At 52.1% G+C, this 26,219-nt stretch overlaps 2 protein-coding genes across 2 annotated transcripts in view; one reads left to right on the plus strand and one right to left on the minus strand.

Moving 5' to 3' along the window:
• Window positions 1-6,051, plus strand: part of TRPC4AP (transient receptor potential cation channel subfamily C member 4 associated protein) — a 36,732-nt gene extending 30,681 nt beyond the window's left edge. The window contains exons 15-19 of the mRNA XM_066561546.1: window positions 247-387; window positions 1,529-1,637; window positions 2,654-2,766; window positions 2,980-3,186; window positions 4,111-6,051. Of these exons, the coding sequence (XP_066417643.1) occupies window positions 247-387; window positions 1,529-1,637; window positions 2,654-2,766; window positions 2,980-3,186; window positions 4,111-4,248 (708 nt within the window). The 3' untranslated portion in view covers window positions 4,249-6,051. The remainder of the gene's footprint in view (window positions 1-246; window positions 388-1,528; window positions 1,638-2,653; window positions 2,767-2,979; window positions 3,187-4,110) is intronic.
• A 967-nt stretch (window positions 6,052-7,018) lies between these two features.
• Window positions 7,019-26,219, minus strand: part of MYH7B (myosin heavy chain 7B) — a 33,208-nt gene continuing 14,007 nt past the window's right edge. The window contains exons 15-42 of the mRNA XM_066561692.1: window positions 25,854-26,024; window positions 25,022-25,201; window positions 24,804-24,936; window positions 24,122-24,198; window positions 22,514-22,601; window positions 21,968-22,085; window positions 20,317-20,440; window positions 19,835-19,971; window positions 19,173-19,428; window positions 18,413-18,655; window positions 17,860-18,036; window positions 17,366-17,511; window positions 16,721-16,811; window positions 15,302-15,691; window positions 13,171-13,297; window positions 12,375-12,493; window positions 11,983-12,179; window positions 10,567-10,916; window positions 9,975-10,099; window positions 9,590-9,705; window positions 9,161-9,353; window positions 8,880-9,083; window positions 8,656-8,781; window positions 8,378-8,548; window positions 7,994-8,098; window positions 7,525-7,620; window positions 7,261-7,398; window positions 7,019-7,075 (exon numbers count right to left, since the gene is read on the minus strand). Of these exons, the coding sequence (XP_066417789.1) occupies window positions 7,070-7,075; window positions 7,261-7,398; window positions 7,525-7,620; window positions 7,994-8,098; window positions 8,378-8,548; window positions 8,656-8,781; window positions 8,880-9,083; window positions 9,161-9,353; window positions 9,590-9,705; window positions 9,975-10,099; window positions 10,567-10,916; window positions 11,983-12,179; window positions 12,375-12,493; window positions 13,171-13,297; window positions 15,302-15,691; window positions 16,721-16,811; window positions 17,366-17,511; window positions 17,860-18,036; window positions 18,413-18,655; window positions 19,173-19,428; window positions 19,835-19,971; window positions 20,317-20,440; window positions 21,968-22,085; window positions 22,514-22,601; window positions 24,122-24,198; window positions 24,804-24,936; window positions 25,022-25,201; window positions 25,854-26,024 (4,404 nt within the window). The 3' untranslated portion in view covers window positions 7,019-7,069. The remainder of the gene's footprint in view (window positions 7,076-7,260; window positions 7,399-7,524; window positions 7,621-7,993; window positions 8,099-8,377; window positions 8,549-8,655; window positions 8,782-8,879; window positions 9,084-9,160; window positions 9,354-9,589; window positions 9,706-9,974; window positions 10,100-10,566; window positions 10,917-11,982; window positions 12,180-12,374; window positions 12,494-13,170; window positions 13,298-15,301; window positions 15,692-16,720; window positions 16,812-17,365; window positions 17,512-17,859; window positions 18,037-18,412; window positions 18,656-19,172; window positions 19,429-19,834; window positions 19,972-20,316; window positions 20,441-21,967; window positions 22,086-22,513; window positions 22,602-24,121; window positions 24,199-24,803; window positions 24,937-25,021; window positions 25,202-25,853; window positions 26,025-26,219) is intronic.

Below are 26,219 nucleotides of genomic sequence, written 5' to 3' on the forward strand. Positions count from 1 at the left end.
ACTTACAGAAAATACCTGTGAATTCTGCTTGTGGCAGCCAGGTGTGGCCACTTGTGTAACCTGCATCACTGGGAACTCATTTTAACAGGATACTCATCTGAATTGTTGTCTTTAGTTTGGTGCTGTGGCATTCAGTCACCCAAGAATTTGCAGATAAATGCTTTAAATATTGATTAAATCAGAGTCTGTGTTGTGCTGCTGGCTTGGACTAAGCTGTGGCACTAACATGTTTTCCTTCCCTGCCAGCATATTCTCTACTGCATTGTTGATAGTGAGTGCAAGTCACGGGATGTGCTTCAGAGTTACTTTGACCTTCTGGGAGAGCTGATGAAATTCAATATTGATGCATTCAAGAGGTTCAACAAATACATCAACACAGATGAGAAGGTAAATATTTGTAAGAGCTGCCCCCTTTGGCTCAAATTACACCCTTTTATAACCAAACATAGCACTAAAACTTGGATTCATTTGGGTTTGGTGTGGTTTCAGAGCTTGGGGCACAATAAACATTAAGGGCTGAGTTGCCAAAGCCCCTCGGTGTTTTCAGCAGTGCTCCAGCTGTCCTGAGACAGTGAGTGCTGAGCTGGTCAGCAAACATTGCCCTGTTCCATGATCAGGCAGGCCTAAGGTCAGGCTCAAGGGTAGCAGAACATTTCCTGTGCAGTTGCCAGATTTGTGGTTTAGTAATAGTTGTGGACATTGAGACAGCTCCAAAAAACATTTACTGGAGCTTGCAGTGGGAATTCCTTCATGAATAAGGCTTAAAATACTTGATACTGCAAACAGATGTAGATATTTGATGTTATTTGAATTTACAGACACTTTAAGAAGCCGTGGCTTATGCAATTAACTATAAAATTGAGCTGCACATCATTGGGCAGCTCTATACAAAGTGGTTTCGTGCTCTTGTGCACTTTGGACATTTAACATCAGCTGGTGGGTGGGTTCTGAATGGCCTTATACTCTTGCTTTTGTTGCTGTAATTTTTCTCTCATTGCTGTTAGGTCTGGTAGGCTTTGGAGAAGGGATGTATAAATGTATTTAAAAGAAAGCTGTATTTATTTTGAGGGTTTTTCTCTAGTAAATGAACTCAAACATTCTAGAGAATGTCTTTATATTTCCTCTGTGTTTCCTGTTTATTGATCTCTGGCTGGGGTTAGCTCTCATTCTGTGTGACTCCCTCACTGTGTTCCTCCCTAGTGCTGTCTGCTTGTACAAAATTAGTTCAGGAAAATATGGAGCTGCAGGAATTCCCCCTCTTTCAGAACAATTAGTGTATGAAATCTCACTTTCATTGGAGTGCCATAGCTTCAAAAGAGATTTTAGGGATGTCAGGATGGCATTTTTCCATTCCATAGTGTTTTTAAGTGATCCTTTTGTCAGCCCTCAGTGCCAGTGTTGGCTTGGGTGGGGTGAGGCAGAGTTGGGAGCAGTGTCTCCTCTTACCTTGTTAGAGATAACAAAAAGGTAATGACCCTGAGTATATTTAGATCTTTGAAATTCAACACTACAAAGTGTTTCTGTTCAGTTCCAGATATTTTTAAATCAGATCAACAGCTCTCTGGTGGACTCAAACATGCTGGTTCGCTGCATCACGCTGTCCCTGGACCGCTTTGAGAATCAGTCTGATGCTAAAGGTGAGCAGGAAGCAGTGGGGTGGGACTGGGGGGTGTTCAGTGCTGATGATGGTTCATGTAAATCTGGGCTTTGACACCCCTGAAAGTTTGAGCACCAGTTCTTACTGCCCTTGGTGCTTGGATCAATGTGTCTGAACCTGCAGCCCCTGGATATAGGAGTGTGCCTCCTGCTGATAGAGTGACAAAAGTATTCTTTGTCCCCTCAAAAAGGAAAGAAGCCCAGAAGTTTCTCTCCTCAATGAGGTCTAAAAGCCACCTCATAGGCCTAGGGGACTTCCCCTCAAACTTAAGGATGGCCAATTGGACAGGAGCCAAAAAGTCCTGCCTGGGCAATTTGCTAGAAAAAGAAGTGAACAAAGAAACCAATGGCTTTTGTGGGGTGTTTCACCAGGGGCAAAGACCTCCTGCACCTAGCTCAATCTTTCTCTGTTTGTTATTTTGCCTTTTACTAAACCTTTTTGTTTCCAGCACTGCAACAGAAGCCATCCTCCTGATTTTTATGCCTCTAAAGGTAGCTGAGCTATCTTGGGTGTGTTATAGACCTCCAAGAGCTCATGAGACCTGGCTCAAAGAAGCTGCTATAATGTGGTGGTGTTCACAGGGGTCCCAGGACGAGAGAAGAGATGAGAATCTTGACTCCATGTTTCAGAAGGCTGATTTATTATTTTATGATATATATTATATTAAAAGAAAATGATATATTAAAAGTATATTAAAAGAATAGAAGAAAGGATTTCATCAGAAGGCTTGAAAGGAATGGAAATGATAATAAAATCTTGTGATTGGCCAAACAGTCTGAGATAAGCTGGACTGTGATTGGCCAGTAATTAAGAACAACCACATGAGACCAATCACAGATGCACCTGTTGCATTCCACAGCAGCAGATAATTATTGGTTTTCTTTTCCTCTGAGACTTCTCAGCTTCTCAGGAGAAAAAATCTTAATGAAAAGATTTTTCATAAATGTGTCTGTGACACTCTAACACCTGGTGGTTGTGTTTCTCCTCTTGCTGCAGTTGCAGAGGTGCTGTCCGAGTGCCGCCTCTTGTCCTACATGTCCCAGATGTCCATGAGAATGTCCTTCCTCTTCCGTCTCATCAACATTATCCATGTACAGACACTCACACAGGTAAAGAGCTGCCAGGGACCTTGCACTTGCCTGACTGGGACTGCAGTGGTGAGCAGGGCTGAGCCTCCTTTCCCTGGAGGACACCCAAATCCCTTTTTCCTTGCAAGAACACTTCCACTGTGTGCTTTCCACAGGCTTGTTTTATAGCAACATGTATACAACAGCTGTCTTGGTATTTAGATTTTTTTTTTGCTGTGTCATTTTTACTTCCAGGAAAATGTGAGTTGTTTGAACACGAGTTTAGTTATCCTAATGCTGGCCCGAAGGAAAGAAAAACTCCCTTTTTATCTGCGCACCTTGCAACAGATGGAATACACAGAAAAATACCCTGGCTTCATCCTGAACAACTTCCACAGCCTCCTGCGGTTCTGGCAGCAGCATTACCTCAACAAGGATAAAGACAGCACCTGCTTAGAAAATGTATGTGACCCTCTTAGCATGGCAGCAGCTGATCACAGCAACACCTGTCTGCCAGTCCCCTGGCAAAAATGGGAGCTTGGGAAGGGAAAGAAGGGAGGAAGTTCTGCCCCCAGTGTAGCTCTGTGGTGCTTTTCACAGCTCAGGCTGCCACGAGGCACATGCTGAGCTTCCCCAGAAACAGAGCCTGAGGTCCTGGCTGCAGCACACAGAAGTGAGACTTGCCAGTGCTGAGTGGGGTGGAGAGGCAGGGCTGGCAGGATGGCCAGGGAGGGGGAGGCAGGACAGAATGCAGTTCCCAGAGTAGTTAGCACCTTAGCCAGACTGTTCCCTCTTCCTGGTGTTGCAAACAGTGCAGCAAGATTATCTGATGGAGCTGCTGGAAGCCAAGGGAGCAGCCTGCAGGTTTCTGTGCCAGAGCTGGCTTGTCCTGGGTCCTGGTGGGTAGGAATAACCAAGTGTCCAGTTATGTGGGGGACACATGTCTGATGTTGGGCTGCTGGGGTGGCCTTTTTGGCTCTGAGGGAATAATGCAGAAGGGGTGTGAGCAGGGAGTGTGTTGGTTTTTGTGCTCTCAGGAGCAGGAGCTACTTCCAGCATTGGCTTATCTGCGGCACCACAGGGTCCCAGTTTGTGTGTTTGGACTGGACAGCAGAGGACAAGTTTGGATTATGGGTGTACTGGTCCAGGCAGGCTGGGGTGACCCTGTGCTCCTCTTAGCAGCTGCCAGAGGCACTGGGGGTCCTTGTCTGTATCTGGAGAGTGTAGAGAGTGCAGCTCTTCAACACCCAGGGAGGGAGGGCAGAGTGGGGAACCCAAAGTGTTGGTCACACTGTGGGGCTGGGCAGCTCAGGCTGAACAGGGAGTGATTTTCAGCTTTGGGAGGTGTTCCCTGCTGTCTGACCCCCCTGTTATCTGTGCCCACAGAGCTCCTGTATTAGTTTTACCTACTGGAAAGAGACTGTTTCAATACTGCTCAGTCCGGACCGGACGTCCCCCTGTGCCATAGTCAGCTACATCGACGAGGCGTACATGGACATTGACAGAGACTTCTCCGAGGAGTAATTCCCACCTCCAGCTTCTGATGGGCAGCTCGGAGGGTCCCTCTCAGCGCGGGGATTTTCAGGGATACGCTGTGTAGTGTGTGTGTGCAGCTCGGAGCTGCGGAGTGTCGTCCCGCCCCTGCCAGCCCCCAGCTCTGACCTCTGAGACTCGGACAGCTCTCTGGGCAACACATTCAGGGATGTATCTTCCAGTTGTTCTGGGATAAAATTAATCACCTGCACAAACCAGCCTGTATTATTTTTTTTTCCCTCTCTCCCAGTCCGGCAGGGCTGGCAGAATGGGTTTTGCTGACATGAGGGTTCTCTTCTCTGCATGTGCCCGTTGAGGAGTGGCTCTCTCAGGGCTGCCAGGACAAGCAAGTTGAAAAGCACAGCAATTGCCCTCCAAGTGTGAGGTCCAAGGAGCCCATCTGAGCAGGACCCCACCACCAGCCACGTGCAAAGCCACCACGAGGACTCCCTGCAGGTGTTAACTCTTCTGCCGGGCTTTGGAATCAGGGCTTTGGGCTTGGTTAGAGCATGAGTGTGTGTGCGTGTGTGTGCTTTTAATTCCTGAGAGCCCCAGCTCCAGTCACCTCTTTACCATCGCCTTTTGGATCATTTGGTACTAAATCTGTCTGTGCATTAGGAGAGAACCTCTGCTCCTGCTGTCCTTCCTGCACATCCTTCCCATCCGGAGGCGTTTGCAGTGCTGGAGAACAGAGACATTTCAGCAGTGGTGGAATTGCAACAGGGGTTGGCTTTTTCATGGAGCACTAGCATTAAAATGTACTAATTTTTTAAACTTGTGGCTTGTCCCTTCTTGGGTAACTAATCTGGTTTTAAAATCCTTTTCAGGACCATTGCTCTTGATGTTAACCTGCTATGCCTGGAAGTCTTATGTCAGTCTCTGCTTTCAGCCCCTACTATCAACACATACATTAATCTTGAAAGTGCAATATTTACTGGAGATGTCCGTTTTTTCCTGGATCTGTTTTAATCAGAATGTGTTAAATGCTGGGAATAAACACTCCTGGTTGAAAGTAACTTTGTAGGATATGTTGGGAAGGGGGAATGGGGTTTTGGCAGTCTTGATTGCCAAACCTGCATGTGCCCTGCCTGCTCACCAACACCATGTTGCTCCAACACATTCCAATACCCAGGAATGAGATACACTATACTTAAGCCACTACATTTAAGTCAGAAACATGTCTTGCAGCTAGAGCTAAAAGAAATCAGTTTTGAAACCACATCTGAATTTTTTTAACATTTTCTAATTTATTTGACGAGATGACTTTGGCTCTGTCCAGGCTCCAGAGGGGTGAGGATGTCCCAGAGCTGCAGCCTTTCGTCTCATTGTTGCCAGCAGCATGAAACCCACCCTGAGGCTCCCTGTGCTGGGGCTGGAGGAGTGAAGGAGGCTCCAGCCCCAGGAGTAGGACTTATCTCTGAGCATCTCCCTTCTCCTTTCTCTTCTCCTACTCCTCAGTGTCCTGCTGTGGGCTCACAGGCTGGTCAGAGCTGCTGAGCTTGTGCATAAAGCTGGAGCCTTGCAGGAACTCCTGAGGTTCCTGGTGTCCCTCCCTGGGAGCTGCACTCTGCTCTGGTGAGGGTACCCTGGGGAGCTTCTTGCCATGGCAGCTTCACCTCTGTTCCTCACCAGGTCACCCCCACCCTGCCCCTCCCTCCCCTCAGCTCATTTCTTTCTCATCTGTACTTTTTTTGTTCTTGGGTATTTGTGTTTTTGGTGTATCTTTGCTTCTTCTTAACTGTAATAGATGTACACTTAAAATAAATGCTTCAAATTAAAAGGCTTTTAAGTTAAGGGATGCCTTTTCCACAGTGTAGTTAATGGGTGCATCCACTGACTGCTGCTGTAACCCTGCAGTCTCACTCCCCTGTGTTTTAAAGACAGTTTGGGGCCCAGCTGCCTCTGGCCTTGCCCATGGGCCTGGGGGAAGCTGAGCTGAGCCTACACCATCTCTGGGGGTCCTCCCAGGCCTGGGTGCACAGGCTGGGCTTTGCTTTTGGGCTGACTGGGCAGAGAAGGGCACAGGGCAGAAACCCTGGGCAGCTCCTCCAGGGGTGGAGCGTGCTGGGCTCCAGGGAAAAGGCTCTGCCCCAGTGCACAGAGGGTGACAGGCAAATCCCAGCTGGGGCCACGTTCCTTTGGGATGTCTGTCCGTGCCAGATGCCACAACAACCTCATGGTGAGAGGGACCAGACCCATGGAGGTGGGCTGGGAGGGAGGTGGGACCCCTGGCACTAACAAATACCTCTGGAAGTGTGCACTGTCCCCGTGGATTGCTGAGGTTCGTGCTGCCCTGATTAATGCCGATTTGCTAACTGCAAATAATCATATTAAATGGAAACTATTAAAGAAATCTATTTTAAAGAAATGAGTGGAGGTGTCTTTTCTTTCCAGTGCCTTTGCCAAAGCCATAACCCCCTCCAGGGCTGTAGTAGGGGGTGTTATGTTCTCAGCAGTAGTGGCTGAGGTCTGGTGTGCCTCATGCCTCAGCTCTGCTCCCCTGCAGGTAGAGATGTGTTCTGGTGGGGAAGGATGAGGAAAGGGCTCTTTTCCCAAAACCCACCCCAAGCCAGGGCCATAGAGCTGGGAGAGAGAGGACTGAGCTTCTCTCCTGCCTGTGTCTCCCTGTGAAGATGCTCCCCAAGACCCCAGGGGCAGAGGCCAGGCCGTGGTTCCCCTGTGACACACAACAGAGCCAGTCCTGGTAATCTACGTTTATTTCTGCAATGCAAAGCTGATAGTGACTGTTGCAGCCACTCGCCTCCAAACTACAGCAGCAGCTGGGACAGGACAGGACAGGACAGCCAGGCTCTTAATGCTGGAAAAAATCCCCAAAGGGCTTTGGTGAGAGGAGGGATCCAGAGGCACAGAGCACTCTGCCACCCTTCAGCCCCAGCATCAGTGGGAGGTGAGGCAGCAGTGCCACAGCTGGGCGTGGCTGTGGCTCCAGGGCTGGCAGGAGCCGTGCCCAGCTCCCCACACTCCCATTCCAGGGGTGCCCACCTTGGACATGACCACGTCCCTGCTGCGGGCACGCAGTTTGTTGACCTGGCTCTCGGCGATGTCGGCGCGTTCCTCGGCGTCGTCCAGCTCGTGCTGCACCTTGCGGTACTTCACCAGGTTGGAGTTGGCCTGCTGCTCCTGGGGAGGGGGAGAGGAGGGGAGGGTGCATGGGGCACAGGGGACAGCAGGGACATTGCAGCCATGGAGGCAGTCCCAGGGAGGGACAGCCCTGTCCCCTGTCCCAGAGCAGTGACGGGCACTTACTGCCTCCTCAAACTGGCGCTTGTAGCTCTTGACCTTGCTCTGCAGCTTGTCAATCAGGTCCTGCATCCGAGCCAGGTTCTTCCGGTCTTCCTCAGCCTGCAAGTGCCCCAGCTCCCTTAGCCAGACCCCAGCAGCCCCTCACCTCCACCTTTATCAGAGTCCCAGTGATGCCAGGTGACAAACACAGCATCAACCTGCCCCACCAACCCAGCCTGGTGTCACAGCACCTGTCCCTTGGTCCCCCCTTGTGTCGCATCAGCCAGTTCAGGAGGTGCTGGGAAATGGGCAGAAGGATCCAGTTGTGACAGGGAGAAGCTTGTGCAGTTGTCATTGCCCACATGGAGCCCAGAAGCAGCCCAGGCTGGGCTGGGCTTTGTGGGTGGGTTCTGGGATAACATGAGGCCAAGCAGAGAGGATTGTGCCAGGTGCTGCTGGACCAGGGCTGCACCTGTGTCCAGAGCTGCTGTACCTGGTAGCTCAGCTCCTTGATCCTGCGCTCGTACTTGCGAATGCCCTTCTGGGCCTCTGCCATCTTCTTCTGCTCCCCATCCAGCTCTCCCTCCAGCTCCCGCACCTGCAGGGGACACAGACTGGCTCAGCACTTGGCTCCCAAGCACCAGTGCCAGCCCAGCTAAAGCCAAGCCACTTTCCCAGCTCAGAGAAGCCACAGTAGAGGCTAAAACCATCCTGAGCAGGGCTCAGCCTGGCAGAGCTTGGGGACTGTCCCCTGGTCCCCCAGAGGCACCACCTGTCCTCAGAGGGATGGGGCAGAGTCTGGTGCCACAGGGACTGGGGCAGCCCCAGGAGTTGGCTCCTGAAGAACACAGCCAGGGATCTGCCCCTACTGTCTCACCCTGGCCTCCAGCTTCTGGATCTGCTTCTTGCCCCCCTTGAGGGCAATCTGCTCTGCCTCGTCCAGGCGCATCTGCAGGTCCTTGATGGTCTGCTCCATGTTCTTCTTCATGCGCTCCAGGTGTGCGCTCGTGTCCTGCTCCTTCTTCAGCTCCTCTGCCATCATGGCAGCCTGCAAGACCAAGAGCAGGGGGACATCACCTCAGGGCCAGGCAGCCCTGCCAGACCAGGGCTCAGTGGAGGTGTGACACCCACCAGCAGTCCCCACCACTCTCTTACATCTGTGATGGCCTTCTTTGCCTTCTCCTCGGCGTTGCGACACTCCTGCACCGCGTCCTCCACCTCGCCGCTCAGCTGGGAGACATCTGCCTCCAGCTTCTTCTTCTGGTTGATCAGACCCATGTTCTGCACAGAGAGCAGGTGCAGTGTGACCAGGCCTGGTCACTCACCACGGCTGGACAGACTCACCAGTGCAGACAGGGGGCTTGGCAGTGCCTCCTCACCTGGGAGTGGAGCAGGGTGACCCTCTCGGTGCTCTCCAGCAACTCCTGCTCTGCCAGCTTCCTGCTCCTCTCGGCCTGCTCCAGCGCCGCCCGCAGCTCCTCCACCTCTGCCACCAGCAGGTTGCTGCGGCGCTCCAGGGCACCCACCTGCTCCTTCAGGTCATCATTGTGGCGCTGGGTGTCATCCAGCTCCATCTGCAGGTCCTGTGGGGCAGCGTGGGGTCACTGGGGACAGCCAGGAGCCAGGCTGGCAGCAGGGACGGCACCGAGTCTGTCCCAACCTTGATCTGGGCCTGGAGCTGGCGGCCCAGCTTCTGGAACTCGGCAGCCTGGCGGTTGGCGTGGTTCAGCTGGATCTCCATCTCGTTCAGGTCCCCCTCCATCTTCTTCCTCAGCCTCACAGCCTCGTTCTTGGCCCGGGCCTCAGCATCCAGCGAGGCCTGCATGGAGTCCATGGCGCGCTGGTGGTTCCGCCTGCAGGACAGGCCATGCATCAGCCACATCCCCTGGGGACACCCAGCCCTGCCAGGGCCACGGTGCCAGCCCTGCCCCTGCAGCCACATCCCCTGGGGACACCCAGCCCTGCCAGGGCCACGGTGCCAGCTCTGCCCCTGCAGCCACATCCCCTGGGGACACCCAGCCCTGCCAGGGCCACAGTGCCAGCTCTGCCCCTGCAGCCACGTCCCAGACTGTCCCCTCACCCCACACACCTCAGGTTCTCAAACTCCTCGTCCTTCTCCGCCAGCTTCCTGTCCATCTCAGCCTTGATCTGGTTCAGCTCCAGCTGGATGCGCAGGGTCTTGCTCTCCTCGTGCTCCAGGGCTCCCTAGAGACAGCTCAGCCATGGGAAGGTGGTTCCTGGGAAGGGGGCTCCCCTGGCCACCCATCGCACCCTGGCTTTGTCCCCCAGCCCATTGCTATGGGGGGCAGAGCAGGTGGAGCCACCCCAGGGCCTGCAGTGGTTGCAGGACCCCCATGAATGGGATTGCCAGGGGTCACAGCCTGGCTAAGGACTGTCACCCCATACAACCAGAGCTCCAGGGTGGGCCAGTGGCTCCTGAGGGCAGCAGGAACATAGGGGAAACAAGGACTCACCTCAGCCTCCTCCAGAGCTGCCTGGATGTCACTCTTCTCACTCTCCAGCACTTTCTTCACCTTCTCCAGCTCATGGATGGTTTTGCCTCCCAGACTGATCTGGTCAGTCAAATCAGCAATTTCCTCTGCCGGGGACAGAAGGAGTTTCGTCAGGAAGGAGTTTGTGGGATCAGCCCTGTACAAGTGATGTCCCCATCCCCCTGCCCAGGCTCAGCCGATGTCCCTCAGACCCTCAAAGAGCAGCCAAGGCTGTGCTTGGGAACATGTCTGCAGTCTGGGAGAGAGCACAGAAGAGGCATTAGGGACCTGGGGAGAGCTGTCTGTCCAACAGCAACACCCCCAAGGCAGCATCATGGCACTTGGCAGCACCATTTGGGAACAGGAGTCATCTGGGGACAGGAGCAGTGGCTCTGCCAGTCCTCCCAGAGTGTGCCCAGCACAAGGGCAGGACACACACTGGCATCCCAGCAGGGCAGCTGCATCCCTGCAGGGGATGGGCTGAGCAGCAAGGCCTCTCCTGGCCAACAAGGGACCCAATCCCACGTGTCTGAGGACACGGCAGGAGCCTGGGGGTGTCTGAGCCCAGTCCTACCCTGCAGGTTCTTGTTCTCCCTCTTAAGGGTCTCCAGGTTGTCCAGGGACTCCTCGTAGGCGTTCTTGAGCTTGAAGAGCTCCGTGCTCAGGCTGCGCGCCTCCTTCTGCGACGCCTCCAGCTCCACCTGGCTCTCCTCGTGCTTCTGCCTCCACTCTGCCAGGATCCTGTCAAAGTTCCTCTGCTTCTTGTCCAGGGCGGCGCAGGCCGAGTTGGCGCGCTCCAGCTCCACCGACAGGTCCTCGATCTCGGTCTGCAGGCGGTGCTTGGTCTTCTCCAGAGAGGAGCACTTGGCGTGGGCGGCCTCCATGGCCTCCTCTGCCTCCTGCAGCCGCGTGGCCAACTTCTTCCTGCCATGGCACCGGGGTGAGCGCTCCTGCCTGCTGCCATCCCACCCCACAGCCTCCCATCCAGGCAGGTGTCGCCACATTTCTCCTCACAGAGAAATGCAAGGCACAACTCCCCAAAGATATTCTGAGGTTCGTGTTCTCTGAAGCTCAGAGAAAAGAAAAACAGTTCTTATTTGCTGTGCCTGTGTTGTTCACAAGTAGAATTGTGAACAACCTTGTGAAAGATTGTTTACCTGAGGGAATTAGTAATTAGATCCTCGTGTAAGTGTTTTAATTCACTGACCAATTAAATCCATGCGTGTCACTGTCATATTTTCTGAAAAATCCCTTCGCCAGGATTTCTTCTCCTGGGAAGATGAGAAGCCTCAGCTTCTCCATGTTTTGCTGCTCTGGAATGTGGTCTGGAAATTGCTCATCGAAACATGTGAATTGTTTTAATTTAATGACCAATCATGGTCCAGCTGTGTCGAGGCTCTGAGGAGTGATGAGTTTTTATTATTCGTTCCCGTTAAGCCTTCTTGTGTATCCTTTCTCTTTCTTTAGTATAGTTTTAGTATAGCATAATATAGCATAATATAGCATAATGTAATGTAATGTAATATCTATCATAAAATAATAAATCAGCCTTCTGAGAACATGGAGACACATTCTCATCTCTCACCTCATCCTAGGGACCTCACAAACACCACACGTGTGTGTGTGTGTTGGGACTGTCAGCTGACAGTCATGAGATGCTGTGCAGTAAAATAGAGTTGAGTACTTAGCAGATGTAATGTAATGTAATGTAATATAATATAGATATTATATTTAGATGTAATGTAATATAGAATTATATGTATGTTTAGATGTAATGTAATGTAATATAGAATTATATAGTATAATAAAGTAATAAATTGACCTTCTAAAAACATAGAGTCAAATGCACAATTTTCTCTTCCTTCGTCAGGGGTGCCCTAATTCTAATTTTACAATAGGAGTGCTCTGTGTCACCCCAGGTCTGTGAGAGCCCCACTGCTGAACAGAAAGTCACCACCTACAAGGACCTGACTTGTGCCATGGGACTTACTTGGCTTCCTCCAGCTCCTCAGTCCTCTGGATGGCATCAGTCTCGTACTTGGTTCTCCACTGGGCCACCTCAGCATTGGCTTTGGACAAGTTCCTCTGGAGCTCGCTCTTGGCCTCCCCCTCCTCCTCGTACTGCTCCCGCAGCAGGTCACAGTCGTGCCGCGAGGCCTGCAGGGCATGGGCCAGGGCATTCTTGCCCTGAGGAAGAGAGAGGAGCTGCTGATTCTGGGCTCCAGGACACAGGCCATGGCACCAGGACTGGGAGCAGCAGCAGGGAACTGCTGTTCCTCCCAGGTGAAGATCTGCCCTGTGTGCAGGGTATGTCCCACCTCCCCAGTCCAAGGGGCACTGCCACAGTATCCCTCAGAGACTGGCCATGCCCTGAAACCTCACCTTGGTCTCTTCCTCCAGCTGCCTCTTGAGTTCCTCAATGCTCTGTGTGAACGAGACCTTGCCCCGGCTCAGCTGGTTGATGAAGGACTCCTTCTCCTCCAGCAGCCGGGTAAGCTCCCCTGGGTTAAACACAGCCAAAACTGCTACTTCAGGACTGTAGGGCTGCAATCTGCACTAGCCCACACTCCCCCAGAGCCTGTGGCCTCCAGCTGTCCCCCCACCAGGGCAAGCTGGGCAGAGGTGCACCCAGTTAAAGACAAAGGATGCCAGCGAGGAATCCCTCCTGAGGCACACCAAGCTCTTCCCTCCACGGGAGGAGGAGGACTGTCACAGCCATATTTTATGAGAAATCCTTTCCTTAGGATTTTTCCTCCTGAGAAGCTGAGAGGCCTCAGGAACAAAATGTAACCAATGGTTATCTGCTGCTGTGGAATGCAACAGGTGCATCTGGGATTGGTCTCATGGGGTTGTTTTTAATTAATGGCCAATCACAGTCAGCTGGCTCGGACTCTCTGTCTGAGACACAAGCCTTTGTTATCATTCCTTCTTTTTCTATTCCTAGCTAGCCTTCTGATGAAATCCTTTCTTCTATTCTTCTAGTATAGTTTTAATATAATATATATCACAAAATAATAAATCAGCCTTCTGAACCATGGAGTCAGATCCTCGTCTCTTCCCTCATCCTCGACCCCTGTGAGCACGGTCACAGAGGACAGCCTGCCTGGCTGAACCCCGCTCACAGCCAGGCTCAGAGCACTCTGAGGCAGCCGGGTGCCCCTGCTTTGTGCCCGCTCACCGTTCTCGGTCTGCAGCCGGCCCCGCTGCGCGTTCACGTCCGTCAGCTGCCGCTGCAGCTCATCCACTCTGGCCTTGGCCTCGTTCAGCTGGTCCTCGTAGGTGCGGCACAGCTTCTCTGCGTTGGCCTGCGGGCACCAAGCACAGCCTGGCTGAGCTCAGCTCTGCACAGAGCAACATCTCCCAGCCTGGGATACCCTGCCCTGCCAGGCACATCCTATGGGCAGGCAAGGCAGAGAGCAGGAGCCTGCCAGAGCTCGCTGCCAAGCTAACAGTGGCTCACTGCAGCCAAGCTGCCCAGGAAATGCCTGCCCAGAGCCTCCAGACTTGACTAGGACAACTAAAGCATCCTGTAGTGACATAGGGACAAGCTACAAGGGCTTGGTCATGGCACAGTGACACCACCCAATGGACAAGGCTGTGCTGGTCACACTGCGCCCTGTCACAGACATATTTTATGAAAAATCCTTTTGGTAGGATTTTTTCTCCTGAGAAGCTGAGAGGCCTCAGAAACAAAATGTAAATAATTATTATCTGCTGCTGTGGAATGCAACAGGTCCATGTTGGTGTTTCTAATTAATGGCCAATCACAGTCAGCTGGCTCGGACTCTCTGAGAGTTATGAGCTTTTGTTATCATTCCTTTCTATTCCTTTCAAGCCTTCTGATTAAATCCTTTCGTCTATTCTTTTAGTATAGTTTAATACATCATTTTCTTTTAATATAATATATATCATAAAATAATAAATCAGCCTTCTGAAACATGGAGTCAACATTCTCATCTCTTCCCTCGTCCTGGGACCCCTGTGAACACCACCACAGCACACAGCTGCACTGGTGTCCACAGGAGAGACCAACCAGCACCCTGGAGAACCAGGACTGTGAAAAATGTGTATTTTATGATTGGCTTTTTGCAAATATTAAAATGAATATTATATGTGTTAGAAAGTTATGCTGTTTTAATTTTCTTAAGTAGTGTGTTAAATATAGTTTTAGGTTATAACATAAGGTTAAAATAGAAACTATGCTATGTAGGATACTTCTTTTCTAAAGAAAGGACTTGCACTGAGACAGCAGCCACAGGACATCTAAATCTTTCAGAGAAAGAGAATTTATTGCCCCATTATCAGAAGAAATGAACTTCTTGCCTCACTCAGCCATGAAGACGTTGTCAGGATTCAGAGGAAGAAGCTGACACTGCCCAGACAGAATCCTGTGTTTGAATGGAATTCATGCATCATCTATGAGGTGTATGAATATGCAACAGGCTGTTGCTTTTAAGGGTTAATCCTCTGTTAACGTGGGTCCTTTTTCACGCTTATGTTGCCCAGCAAAAGGTACTTGGACTGCCTGTAACTCTTTGTTTCTGTTGTCTCATATTGTCCTAATCCAAATTGTCCAAAATTTTTATTACTCTAATTATATTGCTATTTTTATCTTGGAATCTCTGCTGGTCAGAGTGACCTTGAGATGCATTAGAAAGTCTCTTTTCTCAGCCTGGCAGTCAAAGAAGGAGTCAGAAATCTTCTGTTCTTGTTCTCAAGGCTGTTTATTGTTTCTTATCTATAAAATTCTTTCTCCAACCCACCAAGGTCTGTCTAGCAGATCAGGTTGATGCACACTGCCCATCCTTGGGGCAGTGTTATCTTTTTATACTAAAAACTACGTGTACACTATTTACAATAACTTCTTAATACCTATCACTTATGTTAGACAGTGAGTTTCTACTCTAAACCAATCTAAAAGTGCCAATATCACCTAGAAGATGAAGACTAGGAAGAAGAAGGAAAAAGGACAAGGCACACGTAAATTCTTCCATCTTGGGACCCTGAGCCCCCATTCTAAAAACCTCAAAAATCTGTTTTTCACCACGTGACAAACTAACTATTATTCTACTTAAACTTTCTTGACTTCCTCATATAAAGGTTGGTAATTGTTTTTTCCATGGGTCAAGATCAAAGGCACAGGGGTCTTGGGCTCTGTGCCAAGGTCTCTGAGCCTCTTGGCAGGGTCTCAAGTCTTCTAGGGCAGTCAGAGGAATTTCCTGGGTTCTGACATTTTTATAACCATTTTATCACTATGAAACTTTTAAAATTTTAAAACCAAGTGATGGGCGTTTTTCACAAGGACCCACCTTGCTCTTGGTGATGTACTCAACATTGGAGGACAGATCATCAATCTCCATCTTCATCTCGCTCTTCTCCTTCTCCAGTTTCTGCTTGACGCGCTGCAGGCCGTCGATGCGCTCGCTCAGCTCGGCCACGCTGTCCGCGTGCTTCTTCCTCAGCGCGGCCGCCGTGGCCTCGTGCTGCAGCGTGGCCTCCTCCAGGTCCCTCCTCAGCTTCAGGAACTCGGCCTCCCTCTTCTTGTTGAGCTCCAGCTGCGTGGCCGTGCTGCCGCCCGCCTCCTCCAGCCGCTCGCTCAGCTCCTCCAGCTCCCGCGACGCCTCCGCCCGCTGCTTCTCCACCTTGGCCCTGGCGGCTCGCTCGGCCTCCAGCTCCTCCTCCAGCTCCTCCACGCGTGCCTGCACACACAGAAAAGGGCAGGTGCTCCAAGATCTGGGTGAAGCTCCAGCATTGATACATGGTCTCTTCCAGCTAGGTCTTGTCTAGCTCGAAGAGACCATAGATCAATGCTGGAGATTTATATCTTGGAGATTTATATTACACCCAAGATAGCTCAGCTAGCTTTGGAGGCATAAAATCAGCAGGATGGCTTCTGTGGCAGTGTTGGAAACAGAAAAGTTTTAATAAAAGGCAAAATAACAAAACTCTTTACAGAGAAAAACCAAGCCAGGTGCAAGAGGTTCTTGCCCCTGGTGAAACACCCCACAAAAGCCATTGGTTTCTTTGTTCACTTCTTTTTCTAGTAAATTGCCCAGGCAGGACTTTTTGGCTCCTGTCCAATTGGCCATCCTTAAGTTTGAGGTGAAGGTCCCCAGGTCCTATGAAGTGTCTTTTTACCTAATCAAGGAGAGAAACTTCTGGGCTTTTTTCTCTTTTTAGGAGACAAAGGACAGTTTTGTCACTCCCCATTCCTATACAGCATCTCTGCTCTCCGCAGTGGAGAGCATCTCTGATGATGATGGGAGGCAAAAAGTCTTGGGCTGTTTTGGAAGGCAGGTGCTCCTTGGTAGCATGTTTGGAGCTCCTGCTCTCCTCTGTCCCTGCCATCAGGATCCAGCTGGCATTAGCTTCTGTTTATGGGAACTTTCATGATTCTGGGGACCTGTCTCTGATAGGAAGAAGCCCAGTGACCTAGATTTGGATTTTCAGAGTTTGGTTACTGGATTAAAGGTTTTATTTTGGACAAGGAACTACATCCTGGAAGCTGTTCCTCAGGCTGGTGATAGTGTTCACCTCAATAGCTCATTCTTTAATTTTCAACCCACCACATTTTGGCAGAGGGCTTGGCTCCTGCTACTCATGCCAGCTTTTTCCAAGGGGATGCCCCTGTGCTCAGAGAGGGACTGGCTCATGCAGATTCCCCTGCACATCACATTTGATGGAAATTATGGACTCCCAGGATGTAAGAACAGTTCTTCCCACCATACCTGGACCTCCTTGATCTTCTTCTGCAGCTGGGCCTCCATCACTTGCCCATCTTCAATCCTTGAGTTCAGCTGACTCATCTCAAAGTCTTTCCTGTACAGACAGAGCCTCTGATCAGACAAACACTGTCCTGACAGGTCCTTCTGGCTCCTAAATTTCCCTGCACTCTATACCCAGGGTAGAGGATGAACAAGCCTACAATGGAAAGGGACTGCAGGGATAAGCAGCAGCTCATGGAAGGCTCACAGGAAGGGCTCAAGTAGCCAAATTGGCAGAGAGCTGGTTCTGAGGGTTTCCCTCTGAGGTCCCAAGGTGTTTTCCAGTTCCCCAGTGAGAATGGGACATGACTGAAGGCTGTGCTTGCAGCTGAGGCCCAGCAGTGTGCTGGATCCTGCCAGGTAGGTCCCTCCTGTCCAGCCCCATGGACAAAGGAAGGTCTGTGAGCCCTGGTCTGTGAGCCTGTCATAAGTTCCTCAGCCTCTCTGCAAAGTGCCCAGGAAATCCAAGCCCTCACTGTGCCTGGGCTGGTCACACAGCAGTGCCCAGAGGAGGATGACACAGCCACAGCCCAGCTGCCCCTGCAGAGACCACACTAAATCTGCTGGCTTTAGAGGTGCCCAGAGCCCAGGCACCTGTCACACACTCACTTCTTGAGCTTCTCATCCAGCTGCTGTTTGTCATTCTCCAGATCCATGACAGACTCTTGTGACAGCTTCAGGTCTCCTTCAAGCTTCCTCTTGGCTCTCTCCAGGTCCATGCGGACCTTCTTTTCTTGCTCAAGAGAACTTTCCAGCTGGAGAACCAAGGGAGGTGGGGTAAGGAGGGAAAGGACTTTCTGTAGCCCCACCCTCACCCATGTCCACTGCTGTGGGAACTTCACCAATCCCCTGGAGGCCAGAGGTGTTTCCCAGCTGGTCTCCAGTCCCACTCCCTCAGCCCAGGACTGCTCTCCATGAGGTGCTCTACACCACCTCTTGTTTTGGGGGTAGTTTGTCAATGGGATTATTCATCAACTGGCCATATTAAAGGGGGATCTGGTAACAATCCCACACTCCAGATGCCACTCAGGGACAGCCTTTGGGCTCTCCTGGAGATGTGACTCAAACCTCTCTTGCTTTATTCTCACTGGCCTGTGACTCACATCATCCACTTGCTGCTCCAGTTTGACCTTGGCTTTGGTCAGTGTGTTGACCTTGTCCTCTTCAGCCTGTAGGTCATCCAGGGCCTGCTGATGGGCCTCCTGCAGGGCTTTCTTCTCCTTTGTCAGCTTGGCAATGATCTCATCCAGACCAGCCATCTCCTCAATCAGGTTTTTAACCTGCATCAGTGAGGACAAAAGTAGAGAGCATCTCAGAGGGAGGTGCAAAGCTGCTCCAGCAGCCTGACCCTGGCAAGGCAGGAGTCCATCCATGGGCAACACCAGCTCTGCTCCCCACCAGCAGCCAGCCCCTCTTCCCTCAGTCAGGCTGGCCCCACCAGGTGCGTTTTCCATGCCTCAGGTCACTTGCCACAGCACAGAACCATCTGCCTACAGCCCTCTGGGCAATGAGGCAGGACACAGAGGGGTTTTTCCCTCTCACACTCCCCTTTTCCTCTGCCCTGCCCCAGTTTCCCCACACCAGCAGCCTTATCCCAGATGTTCCTCTGGTGTCCCCACAGGCACTGAGGCTGGCCCCTGCAGGGAGCTTGGTTACCTTGTTCTCTGTGGCGTGTTTCTCCTTCTCCACCTTGGCCAGTGTGATCTCCAGGTCATCAATGTCCTTCTTCAGCTCTGCACACTCATCCTCCAGCTTGCGCTTCTTGGCGGTGAGCTCTGAGCTTATCTCCTCCTCATCCTCCACACGCTCCAGCAGCTCCTTCACCTTGGCCTCCAGCTGGATCTTGGACTTGATGAGCAGGTCACAGCGCTCCTCTGCATCTGCCAGGTTGTCCTGCTCCTGGGAGAGGCACAGGAGAGCAGTGCTCTCCCTCTGCCCCAGCACTCTGCTCTCAGCCCTGCTGTCCTGCCCTTCTCCTTGTGGAAGGGGCAGAGCAAGCCTGAGGTGCTCAGGTGTACAAAAAGTACAGCTCCAGTCAGTGCCTGTCATCAAGGTTCAACCACTCACACTAACCAGGGCCAAAGAGCAGCTCAGTCTTTCCAGAGGAAGGACAAAAAAAAAAAAAAAAAAAAAACACCAGCAGAAAATTTGGCAAGCAAACATTGCCATCCCCTCCCACCACCCTGTGAGGAGAGCACCCTTCCTAGAGCCAGGGGATCACAAATCCCTGTGGCAGCCCCAGCATGTGATGGTACTTCAGTTCTGCAGTCTTAGGTTGTGTTTCAGACAGATTGTGACAATGAGGGAGCTTCAGAACTGCAAGAGGCTGAAGGAGGGTTCTAGGATATTCTGCTCCTACTTTTACCCATGGATCCTGCACTGTCTTAACACCCCAGAGAGAGGGTGAGGCACTCACTGCCTGCAGCTGCAGAGCCAGGTCGTGCTTCTCCTGGATCATGGAGACTTGCTTCTCTTCCAGCTCCTTCCTCTTAGCCTCAGACTTCTCCAGAGCCTCCTTCAGCTTCTGGAATTCCTCCTTCAGGTTGGACATTTCCTTCTCAGTCTGAGCAGACTTGAGTAAAGGCTTGATCTTGAAGAACAGCTTCATCCAGGACCAGTTCTTGACAGCGTTGAAGGCACGGATGTTCCACTGGATGGTGTAGAGGGCGTCCCTGGGGGAATACAAGCACAGCATCATCAGGGGTGGACATTCCCCATGTCCCATCCTGGCTTCTGCAGGCCTGGATTTGGCTCCATTCTCCACCAGCTGGACAAATGGCAGAATGGTGAATGAATGGGACACTGTCTGCACACTGTACTGGCCCTGCTGGGCTGCGTGGGGTGCCTTGGATCTCAGCTCTCCTCACTCTGCCTCCCTCTGAATCTTCCAGTGCAAACCAGAGGCTCCCACACCTAGATCCTCCCTACCAGGGCCATGCCAGACCTCTTCCAGGTTTGTCTCGATCCCTCAGGATCAATCACTGCCAGACACAGGCAAACCCCACAGGTCAAACCCACAGACATGTGCAGAAGAGACAAGGAGACACAAAGTTCTGCCTTTTGCCCCCACAGCTCTACCTCCTGCTGATGATCTTCTGATACTCCACACGCATGAGGTACCCCCGGATCCTGGCCTGGAGCATTGTCAGGACCTTGGCCAGACGTTCATCTCGCATCTCCTCCAGCAAGCCCAGCAAACCAGCCTTGAAAAACACCTGTGGGCAAGAGAGTGGAGTCACCAGCAGAAGGACAGAGTAACACAGCCTGCTAGGGAAACATGGAGCTGCCCCCACACATGGCACAGGAACCTGACCTGCCCTGAGCACATCATCTCCCCAGCAGGGACAAGATGATGTTTGGGTGGGACGAGGTCAGGCAGCAGTGACCTGCTCAGAGCTGCTCTTTCTCTTCCCAGCCTGCACCTTCCTCTGCCCTCCTGAGTCCCTTCAAGGGCCACACAGACCCTGCAGAGTGCAGGGCTGCAGCAGGGCTGTGGCCAGGCACAGAGAGTAACAGCAGGGGAAACTTCTCCCTGCCAAGGATCAGCTGCCCTCTCTCACCTTGGTGTGACCAAACTTGTACTGGGCATGGTCCAGTTCCAGGGAGCTCAGCAGCTTCTCTGTGGCCTTCCTGCTGTCCACAAACTTGTCTTCTGGAATGGCTGCTGGATTGAGGATACGGTAGCTGTGGGGAAAGCAGAGGGAGGCCATGCAAGAGGACTGCAGCACCAGCATCACCCCAGAGCCCCAGGCATGCCAGTGCCCACTGGGGCCATGGGGCTGCACCACAGGCTGGAGCTGGGTGTGAACCAGCTGCTCCAGGGCACAGGATTGCAGGCACCAGGGAACCCTGGCAGATTTTAGTCCCTGAACATCAGGGAGACTGTGCCAGGACACCACTGTCCTCATTAGGCAGCATGGATGGGACCCTGAGGTGAGAACCCTGAGGATCCATCCCAAGGGCAGAGAGAAATGTGAGCCAGGATCAGAGAAGCCTGAGCCTGTGGATGCCATGGGACAGAGAAACAGCAAGTGTTTCTCACAGCAGCTTGTAAGAATTATTAGGAAGTTGTAAAGATGTGATAACTTGTTAAGTATAAATAATCTGCAGGTGGTGTTTTTCTACTTCATCTGTCTGTTCTTCTCAGAAACAGTGTGTGAGGAAGATGTTTTTATTAGTTAGCCAATCAAATAAAATCTATTGTCTCACTCTATAAAAACCACCAGATTTTCTTGAATAAAACCTTCTTTGCTCTTTGTTCCAGATTGCAAGGCAAGATGTTTTCTATTACCATCTGTATGGCAGATTATCTTTTGTCAAGTGGGCAGTTTGCCTTATCTCTCTCTTTGAGTGACCACAATCACTCCTCCCTCAGGGGGACACCTGCTGATAACAGCTATGGAATGTCCCTGCATGGCTGATAAGAACTACAGCATCCCATTGGGAGATGGGAGCCCAGAGGGAGGAGCCAAGCATTCCTACCCGGATATAATCCAGAGGTTTTGAGACACCAGCACATCTTCCCCCCCTGGATTCCCCAGAGGAACAGCAGCTGCCTCTTCTTCCACTGGATCTTCAGAGGAAGAATCCATCCTTCTCTACAGGATCCCTGCTCCAGCAGAACCAGCCCTGACACTGCAGGAGGGCTGAGCCACAATTCCAATGGGACTGCTGCCAGCAGCCTGACCCACAGGGTGTCAGGCTGGGTTCTGACTCTGGCAGTGTTGGTTTAGTGCACTGCATTGTTTATTTTATCTTTTTATTTTTTTTCTTCCCTATTAAAGAACTGTTATTTCCTGCTCCCATATTTTTGCCTGAGAGCCCCTTAATTTAAAATTTATAGCAATTCAGAGGGAGGGGGTTTACATTTTCCATTTCAGGGGAGGTTCCTGCCTTCCTTAGCAGACACACCTGGCTTTCCAAACCAAGACACTCTTTCTACAACACTGCCTCCTGCCTGTTCCTGTGTTTTTCTCAGCACAAGAGTGACATGAGCCTTGCCACCTTCCCCCTGCAGCAGCACCTCAAACACCCAGATCCCATCCCAAACTCTCCAGGCCTGGCACCCCAGAGCCAGCAGCAGAGCTATCCCAAACTGGATGGGCACTGGGGGTTCACAGCAGCTCTGCACAAGCTGGGGAGCAGCTCAGAGCCAGGACAAGTCTGTCTGCCCTGGAAACACGTGCTGGGTGAGGAAGAGGAGGGCGTTACCGCTGCTTGAACTCTGCGTAGAGGATCCTGTTGGGGAAGCCCTTGCGGCAGATGCGGATCCCTTCCAGGACTCCATTGCAGCGCAGCTGGTGCAGCACCAGGAAGGAATCCATGGCTCCTGAGGGGCAGGACACACACAGAGCACGTGCTCAGCCCAAGAAGACAGAGGAAATGCAGCTGCAGCCTGGGTGTGAACCCTGGGAACATCCTGTGGTTTGAACATGGCTGTTGGCCTGTCCTGCAGGTGTGTGCTGAGCACCAGTGCTGCAGCCTGGGCCTTGCATGGTGGAACTCAGCCTGGAAGACTCATCCCTGCCTGCTGTGCATCCCATTTTGGGTGTGCATTCATGCCAAGTGCCAGGCTGCACACCCAAAATGGGAGCCTGGCAAAGCTCATTCTCCCCAGCAGAGGAGATTGATCTGGCTCACAGGAGTTTCAGCACTGGGGTCAGGGCTCAGTGCAGTATGAAGAGGGCTGGGGAGAGGGTGGGTGCAAGGATCCCTGCCAGTTCCCAGACGTCCCCAGCCCCCTGAGCTGTCCCATACCTGGGGTCTTTGTCTCGTTGGGGATGATGCAGCGCACGAAGTGGGGCTGGGTGGAGCGCAGGTTGGTCATCAGCTTGTTGAGGTTCTCCTGCAGGGCACACGCAGGGTGAGGGGACAGCTCTGCTTCCCTGCAATGCTTCTCTGTCTCTCCAGCTCCTTTCCCCCACAGGCAGGGAGGGAGCAGACCCTGAGAGCCCCTTATGGCAGGAGAAAGGGAATTTCCTCCTGCTATCCTGGCAGGGGACATCCCCACCTGGGGCAGGGTCAGAGCCTCCTGCCAGGGTGGGACACTGTCCCCATGGCAGAGGGGGCTGGGCTGGCACACAGGCCAGATGGCACTGGCAGGTTTTGCTGTGCTACAGAATTTTGCAGTGCCAGATGCTTCCCAAGCATTTGTAGGTAAAGTTTTGCTGCAGGGGAGAGCCAGGGACACAGGACTGAGCATATTCCTGGAACAGAGCTCTGTGCTCAGCACCCTGCAGTTCCAGTGCTGGTGTCCACACTGGCTGCAGACAGAGAATGTCAGGATGTGCAGGATTTCCCTGCACTTCCACACTGCTTCACCCCCTTTGGCTGTGGCAGAGGAACTGCTGTGCCAGACTGCTCCTCCTTTTCTCTCCAAGGCAGCTCTACCCTTGATCTTTCCAGCTGCCTTCCCCTGCTTGTACAGGCTCAGCCTGTCCAGGACATGCTCAGGGAAGAGCTCCACATCACCATGGGGCACCTCCTCACCACAGACACCTTTCCCCAAGGCCTGTGACTTATCCAAAAGGAAGAAAGTCACACTTTTCCCTCAACAGGAGCTGCCTTCTGCAAGCACCTTGTCAACGAATCACAGAATATCCAGAGTTGGAAGGAACCCACAAAGATCATCCAGTCCAGCTCCAGGCCCTGCACAGACACCCCAACAACCCCCTCTATGCCTGGGAGTGCTCTCCAAACTCCTGGAGCTCTGGCAGCCTCAGGGCTGTGACCTTTGCCCTGTCACAAGGCTGTCATGGCAGGACACAACCCTCTGTGCTGCTTTCCAGTTGTTGAGCTCTGGGCTGGACCAGTAACCCCAGTGGTGAGTATGGGATGGAGCTGTGTGACATCCTGAGCTGTCAAATGGGCCAGGTCACCCCCCAGCACAGGGAGCTGCCTGCCCAGAGACCTGCAAGATCCTGCTCCATTGTCTTCTGTCCTTCCAGCTGACAGGAATGAGGAGAGAAGTAGCACAGACTTAAAGTGATGTTCATGGAATTAATTATCTAAACATCACTACAAGTCTTAACTGCCTCTCTCTCAGAGGTGGAGGAGCTGCCACAAGCATCACGAGGGCAGGAGCAGCACGAGCCCAGCTCCAGGGGAAGGGAGCTCTGCCAGCCTGGAGCCTCCTGTCCTGCCCTGGGAGCATGGGGACAGGGCTGGGACTCTGCCAGGCACAGCCCCCTTGGCCAGGGGTGACAGGGAGTTGGGGGCTTTGGTCTGGTGGTGTCCCTCAGGAGCTCTCACGCTCCTTCAGGGCCCAGGAAATGCAAGAAACCAAGTCTTGGCAGGGAAGTGTGACTGCTGGTGGGACCCTCAGCAGGTTCCCCTCATGGCCCTGGATGAGGGACTGGCTCTCACCTTGTGCAGCTGTGACACTGTTTGGAAGGAAGCTGCCTTCTTACGTTTCTCCTTGGTCCCTGGCTTGTGAGGTTCCTCTGTTGGGTTGAAATATTGATTACTTACATCAGGAAAAACATCTGCCTGCCTTGAAGGACTCAGGGGCACCCCCAAACACCCCTAAAATTCCCACAGCCCTTGCTGTCTCTAAAGCAGAGGTGATTGTGCCCTGCTGCAAAACAAAGGCACTGACCACCACAAACACCCAGCAGCCACCTCCCACAGCACCCAGCTCTGGGTGTTGCTCCTCAGCTCCTGGTAGCAAGACACCCCTTCACACTCCCAAAGTCACAGGGCCACCACAACAACCCTACTACCCCACACAAGCCCTTAAACCAGCACCCACCAACTTGGATTTTAGGGATCAGTGTGGATTTTCCCTTTGCCTGGGCTGCTGGGGACAGGGATGCTGCACCAACATCTGGCAGGAGAGGAGAGGAGAGGAGAGGAGAGGAGAGGAGAGGAGAGGAGAGGAGAGGAGAGGAGAGGAGAGGAGAGGAGAGGAGAGGAGAGGAGAGGAGAGGAGAGGAGAGGAGAGGAGAGGAGAGGAGAGGAGAGGAGAGGAGAGGAGAGGAGAGGAGAGGAGAGGAGAGGAGAGGAGAGGAGAGACTGAGGTAAAAAACAGGGTGGGGGGGTTCCTCACCTGAAGCAGAGCCCACATAGTTCTCATAGAGGGAGGCCAGGAGCTTGTTCTGGGATTTCTGGAAGACGGACACCACTGTCTCGTTCAGGGGGTCCTTGTTCTTGTCCAGCCACCCCACGATGTTGTATGGCACCTGTCCCAGGACAGGAAAGGTCAGGCCAGCCCTGTCCCTGCCCAGGGGGAGCTGTGGGGGCTGGGAGGAGCTGTCGGGGACGTACCACACCAGCGTAGTGCACCACCTCAAAGTGCGCCTCGTACTTGCGCTTCTTGTCCGGCCGCGGCTTCTGGAAGTTGGGCGACTTCCCAATGTGGTTGTCGTAGAGCTTGGACTTGAAGGTCATGTCAGAGGCTTTGGGGAACATGCACTCCTCTTCCAGGATGGACAGGATTCCCATGGGCTGCAGGGAGAGGGGGGATCAAGAGGACTGAGCTCGGTGTTGCCACGTCCCATCCCAAAACAGGGATGCTGGGGAGATCCCATCCTAGCCCAGGTGCAAGACACTGGCCATGGGGGCAGGCTGTCATTGGCATATTCCAGGCTGCACCTGACCTCCATGTGGGACTGGCCAGGCCTGCAAGACATGGCAGTTTGCCCTAGTCCAACAGATTGTTGAGAAGGAGGGATCCTCTCCAGGATTGCTCCTTTTCAAAAAAAATTAAAAAGGGTTTCTTTCATGCAATGGTGGAAATATTTTCTACAAGCTGCTCTGAATCAGTGAATGCTCAAGAGGCACTGATGGGCTGTAAGTGGGTAGGAAGAAAGGGGAAGAGATGATTGCTCTCTGGAGGAAAAGGCTGCACCAGGTTTTGTGGCTCCCCAGTGGGTAGAAACAGAATTTCCATGTTTTCATAAAGTCAAAATTTATGTGGAAAAGATCTCAAGGGGCTGGAGGCTCTGAGCTGTAAGTATTGGGAAAAAAATGTTGGGCACTTGCCACTGACCTGGAAGGGAATAATTAAATTTTGGTAGCAGAGCACCTCTCTGTTGCAGCCTTTGCAAACAAACTGTCCCCCAGCAGTACCATTTCTGTGCCCTGCCTCACACTCTACCTTCTCAATCAGGTCAATGCAGGCCTGCAGGTCCAGGCCAAAGTCAATGAAGACCCATTCAATGCCTTCCTTCTTGTATTCCTCCTGCTCCAGGACAAACATGTGGTGGTTGAAGAACTGTTGCAGTTTCTCATTGGTGAAGTTAATGCACAGCTGCTCAAAGCTGTTGAACTGCAAGAAAAAAGCAGATGTGAGTCAAAAGGAGAAGCTCCAGAAGGGAAGGTGTCACCCTGTTTTTTTAAGATTTTCTAAGCCTTCTGATGTTTACATTCTTCTAACGAACTTCCTCACACACTTTCTGTAAATAACTCATTGTTTTGCATTCTTTTCTGGAGGAGGAGAAATTTGATGGACTGTTGGTTTGTC

This window comes from Molothrus aeneus, chromosome 17, assembly GCF_037042795.1.
Source record: "Molothrus aeneus isolate 106 chromosome 17, BPBGC_Maene_1.0, whole genome shotgun sequence".
Lineage (NCBI taxonomy): Eukaryota > Metazoa > Chordata > Aves > Passeriformes > Icteridae > Molothrus > Molothrus aeneus.